Source organism: Helianthus annuus, chromosome 4 (assembly GCF_002127325.2).
Source record: "Helianthus annuus cultivar XRQ/B chromosome 4, HanXRQr2.0-SUNRISE, whole genome shotgun sequence".
Classification (NCBI taxonomy): domain Eukaryota; kingdom Viridiplantae; phylum Streptophyta; class Magnoliopsida; order Asterales; family Asteraceae; genus Helianthus; species Helianthus annuus.
The window spans coordinates 60,406,505-60,412,101 of record NC_035436.2 but is presented as its reverse complement, the minus strand read 5'-3'; the positions used below and the strand labels follow the sequence as shown (position 1 = coordinate 60,412,101).

The following is a 5,597-nucleotide window of genomic DNA, read 5'->3' as shown; positions in this document are numbered from 1 at the left end:
TTAGTACATTGTTTTACATCGCATGCTATGTATGTTCATTGTTGCATACTTAGTATAATTGTTTCACATCACATGCTATGTATGTCCATTTGTTGCATACTTAGTACATGCCCGACCCCCCGACGGCATCTTCCCAAGCAAAAACAAGAGAACAGAAGGCTGAACACGCCCCGTGCTCAATGAGCACGGGGGCGTGCCCAAGTGTAGAAGCTTCTATCACCCACCACGGGGGCATGCCCAGCGGACACGGGGCCGTGGTCAACTCTAAGATTCGCAGAATCTGAGGAAATCTTGATAGTACAGATACGCTTCTGCACACGGGGTCGTGCCCTGCGGACACGGGGGCGTGGTCAACTAATGCAGACAAACTGCAATTAATGAAGAAAGAGAAGAGGGATGGACACGGGGCCGTGCCCAATGGACACGGGGTCGTGCCCGAGCTTCTTTTCAGGCTATAAATAGGGGTGCTTGGCTCACTTGCAAATCATCCCTTGGCACACCACCTCTCTCACACTTCACCTATACTCCACCACCACCACCACAACACCATCATCCATCATCCATCATAGAGTGTGTGAGTAGTCTCGGGATCCAAGATTGATCGTAAGAGTTCTTGACAATCAAAGGCCATGTTTGCCTAAGTCTCTTACATCACTTGGTGAAGACAAGCATTTAGTGTAATACTTTTTATTTTTAATCTTTTCGCACTTTTTATTTGGTTATGTATTAATGACTTTAATAACTAGTTTCATATGTTGAAGGTGATTCTTCCTTATCATTTGTTCGTGGTGTCTTGGCATTATTTTTTTTTTTTGGGGCAAAGGGGTTACCCCGGTGATTCTATATATTCACAAACCAACCAAAACAAGTAGGGTAGTGCATCTACACTAGTTCAATCATAGTACATGCCCCATGAAAGTGAACAAAACTAAACCCAGAAATCAAACAAACATGATAATAACCCAACTAGACTACAATCTAGAAATCCAAAAACCAAGCACTAGTCACTCGCCATCGCCATTTATGTCAGCATCCGAAATCCCCCAATCAACTAGAAGCCATCGCACTCTTTCAGTCCGCTTCATCTTCATTCCCATAAGTTTATATCGAACGGTCTTTATTATCGCGTCATAGACTTGCTCTGGAGGTCTCAATTGGTTCTTGAAGGGTCTAGAATTACGTTCATGCCATATGAAGTAAGCGGTAGCCGCCACCAAAATCCTGCTAACATAATCATCCGCTAACTTTGACCGGCACCTGATCAACAACCATTGAACAATATCATCCCACTTCGGGTTAACATTAACCATACCCCCCTTTATCCGAACCATAGCCCACACTTGAGTTGAAAATTTGCATTCAAAGAAAAGATGTTTATGCGAGTCGTGGTTCTCATAACATAGTAAGCAGCACATCATATTCATATTCTTCCTCCTCGAGAGATCCCATTGAAGAATAATATCTTGTGTGAGTAATTTCTTTCTCATAATCAGCCACATCAGGAAAGAATGTCTCGGGATGCAATGCCCAAACCAAACTATTTTCGTCCACTCCACCTCCAGCTCTCTATACCGAATAGAATTCCAAATACTTGAAGCCGAAACCTCAGTTATCTCATCACCAACCTGTCATTTAACGATTTTTCGCTTCGATGCAATCAATTGGACTTGATCTACTTGGATAAGAACGGGAAACAAGTCTCTCCACGCCGTGGGCCATCGCCAAACACCCGCAGATTGAATATCAGCAACTGTGTCATCCAATCTGAAGCCTGCATTCGTAATAGTTCTGGGAGACAAAAAATTGCCTAGTGGCCCTAACGAGCACCAATTATCATACCAAGCTGACGTCGACCTCCCATCTCCAAGCATAGAGCAAATATGGTTCCTTATTATCGGCCGAAGTTGAAGAAGTTTACGCCAACTCCAACAACTATTCGTAGGAACCCTGACCATCCAGAAACTTTTACCTTTTAATTTGTAGTCATGCACCCAATCAACCCAAAGAGATCTACGTTTAGTAATGACACCCCAAACATGATTTGCCATGAGTGCTTTATTAACATCTCCAATACAACGAATACCCAAACCCCCTTCATACTTTGGAGTGCAAACCGAATTCCAGGACACCTTCGCTTTCCCTTTCTGGAACGAACTATCATGATTCCACAAAAAAAATCCGCATTCTAGCTTCTAAATCATGAGTCACCCGCGTCGGTAAAATAAATACTGAAGACCAGTAAATATGCATAGAAGATAGGACCGACAAAATAAGCTGCAAACGCCCAGCAAAAGAAAGCAGCTTATTCCTCCAGTTTGTGATGCGTTTTTCTAACTTCTCAACCAGAATACTACAGTCCTTATATTGAAGCCTTGTTGAAATAAGCGGAACCCCCAGATATCTAACCGGGAGAGAGCCTTCCACAAAAGGCATAACACTAAGAATAGCAGTCTTCAAAGGATGAGTGACATTGCAAAAAAATACCGTACTCTTCTGAACGCTGGGAACCAAACCAGACATGTTAGTAAATTTGGATAAAGACGCCATGATGCACTTGGCCGAGTTGACATCCCCTCTAGCAAACAAGAAAAGGTCATCCGCAAAGCATAAGTTAACAATCTGTTGTTTCTCACATCTATTATGAAATCTAAACAATGAATCCATCCTGGTCTCGTGATGTAAAATACCTGTCAAGATCGCCATAACAAGCATAAAAAGGTAAGGAGATATAGGGTCCCCTTGTCTCAATCCACGTTGACCTTTAAAATAGCCATGGATATTACCATCAACACATACAGAGTAAGTTGGCGTAGACACACAACTCATAATCCACTCAACCATCTTACCCACAAACCCAAAACCAATCAAAGCCCTTTTAAGGAATCTCCAATCAACCGTATCATAAGCTTTTTGGATGTCTACTTTAAACGCACATCGAGGAGGGCCAACATTTCTATGATAGTTATGCATGAGTTCCTGAGTAAGTAATATGTTGTCCGAAATTTTCCGCCCCGGAACAAAAGCCGACTGGTTGACATTAACAATCATATTCAGAGCCACTTTAAGACGATCAGCTAGAATTTTACTGATACACTTATACATAACATTGCAACACGCTATAGGCCGGTAATCAGTAACAATACAGGGTGTAGCTATTTTCGGCACTAACACAATGAGCGTATGGTTTAATTCTCGCAAAAGCTTACCCGTGGAAAAGAAGTCAATAATTGCGTTCGACACATCTTCATCTATAACCGACCAAGCACCCTTGAAAAAAGCTGAGGAATACCCATCCGGACCTGGGGTCTTGTCAATCCCAATTGAGAACATAGCCTTTCTAACCTCATCGGCCGTTACCTGACGCACCATATGACTAGCGATTTCGGGATCCAAAACATTAGTAACAACTCAGCCGAAGGATAGAGGGAGATATCGCCCCGACAACCCAAGAACTTCTCATAATGTTGCACTAGTGCGAGTTGAACATCCTCTCCTTCATAAATCATACCACTCGAGTCTTTAATGACATTAATCCGACTTCTATGATTTCTAGACTTTAGAGACGAGTGAAAGAAAGTCGTATTCATGTCTCCCGCGTGTAACCAATCCACTTTTGACCTTTGCTTCAGAAACCTTTCCTCATCCAAACAAGCTTCCTGGTAGTCACGCAAAATAAAGGACTCTTCGGCCCTTAAGTCTACATTTAACGGGTTCGTGTCAATGAGACTTTGAATACCATCCAACTTAGATCGAAGGTCATTAACATTCCGATGCAACTTACCCTGCTTGAAGAGAAGGGCTCTAAGTGGCGTTTTTAGTGCTCGAAGTTTCTTAAACACCCGAAATTGTTGCGCACCATCTATGTCAAGTTCCCAAGTCCTTTAACAATCTCCATAAAATCTAGCTTGTGAATCAAAAAATTGGCAAACTTAAAAGGTCTTCGTTTACACACCTCAGTTTTCGGGATTTTAAGAATGCAAGGGCAGTGATCCGACAACCTGTAAGGGTGAAATATAGCAATCGAGCTAGGATACTCAACTACAAACTGGGTATTAACCAACACTCTATCAATTTTCTTAAGCAAACTCACCCCCTCCTTTGGTTTTTGATTCCATGTAAAATGAAGCCCCGAACTATTAATATCGAAAACTTCTATATCATCAACACAATTTTGGAATTCTCTCATACCAGCCGAGATCGAAGAGGCTCCTAGCGATTTGTCTTCAATATTTAGAGCCGAGTTAAAATCACCCATAACAATCCATGGTTGGTTGCCAACCAAGACTTTCTGCATGGAGAGTTGTTGCCATAGATCCCTTCTAGTAACATAGTAATTAGCCGCATATACTATCGAACAAAACACCATCTTACTATCAGCCTTAAACCAAATTTGGACATGCATAACCTGAGAGGTTTGATTCAACACCATAACATCAAAAACTTCCGGATTCCAGCCAATAATAATACGAGTACCTTTATCACATTGGCCACCATTAGAAGTCCAATCCCAGTTTAGAAAAACAGATTTACAAACTTTATTAAGGTTACCCACATCAACATGAGACTCTAAAATAGCACAGAAACTCATATTATATTCTTTCACAATCTGTCGAACCTCCTTTTGCTTTAGAGGGCGGTTCAACCCCCTAATATTCCATGCAGCTAAACTAATCATCAGAAACCAATTGATTAGGAGTGCTTGCCCCTTTGTTGGAAATCGGCTTTTGAGTCCCTTGTAGCATAAAATCATTCGTTTCATTATACACCTCCGTAACCTCATCATCATCCGAATCTTCAACCCCACCATCCCCTCCCTTCATATTGCCATCCTTTGCATCCGTATCCATATCATTCAGCACTTCAAACGGGTTACTAGTTACAATCTTGTTGACAGTTTTCACTACTTTGTTCTCACCCTTCAGCTTTGGCACCACAGGCCTGTATCGAATTTCGTCTTTTGTTTGTTAACTTGGATCCCAGTCTTCTTAGTGACCTTTTTCCCATGGACCCCTATGTATCCATCCTCATCTATAACAGGGGCCTTTTTCGCCGATCGGTTATCTTGGTTCATATTGTTACGAGTTTGATTGTCATGCATGGGCTTTCCTATTTTCCTTGGTTGTTTCGGACATGATTCATTAGAATGACCAAAAACACAACATGTAGCAGATCTATGAGGATTCCATTCATACTCAACATACATGGTTTCCTTAACGAACCCCTCCCCTTCTGGTTCGGGGATAGCTATGGTAATCTCTTCTTTAAAATCCGTATCAGCAGAAATTTCTATCAACGCTCGAGCATAACTACTTCTACCCCAAACATCATTGCACATAGTTGTGGTAAAAGTATCCAGCATCTTAGGTTCACCAATGGTTGTAGCCACTAAGCTAAGGCCATCTTCAGTATACGCAGCTAGTGGAACATCATGTATTTTTACCCATACCTGAACCTTCTTTACCTCCTTCTTTTCGAGCTTCGTCGTTGGTGTCCAAACATTGAGGAACATCGGTTGAGATCTGATTATCCAAGGACCCTCTTTAAGAGCATTCATCATACCTACTTCATCATTAAACTTGAAAAAGAAATAACCATTT

General features: G+C 41.7%; 1 protein-coding gene across 1 annotated transcript; it reads right to left on the bottom strand.

Annotated features, from left to right (window-relative positions):
- Positions 1-1,004: 1,004 nt before the first annotated feature.
- On the bottom strand, positions 1,005-4,847 carry LOC110932977. The gene is made up of 8 exons (XM_022176225.1): positions 4,765-4,847; positions 3,999-4,646; positions 3,471-3,879; positions 2,230-3,357; positions 1,970-2,144; positions 1,677-1,771; positions 1,400-1,566; positions 1,005-1,257 (listed from the first exon to the last, which is right to left on the bottom strand). The coding sequence occupies exons 1-8, from the start codon at positions 4,845-4,847 to the stop codon at positions 1,005-1,007; spliced, it is 2,958 nt and encodes a 985-aa protein (XP_022031917.1).
- Positions 4,848-5,597: the final 750 nt, after the last annotated feature.

Coding starts and splice junctions, on each gene's coding strand:
- LOC110932977 (XM_022176225.1), bottom strand. CDS start 4,847: ATGGATACGGATGCAAAGGATGGCAATATGAAGGGAGGGGATGGTGGG. Junction 4,647..4,764: donor GATGATGAGGTTACGGAGGT/GTATAATGAAAC, acceptor ATGGAATATTAG/GGGGTTGAACCGCCCTCTAA. Junction 3,358..3,470: donor AGGATGTTCAACTCGCACTA/GTGCAACATTAT, acceptor ATGGTGCGTCAG/GTAACGGCCGATGAGGTTAG.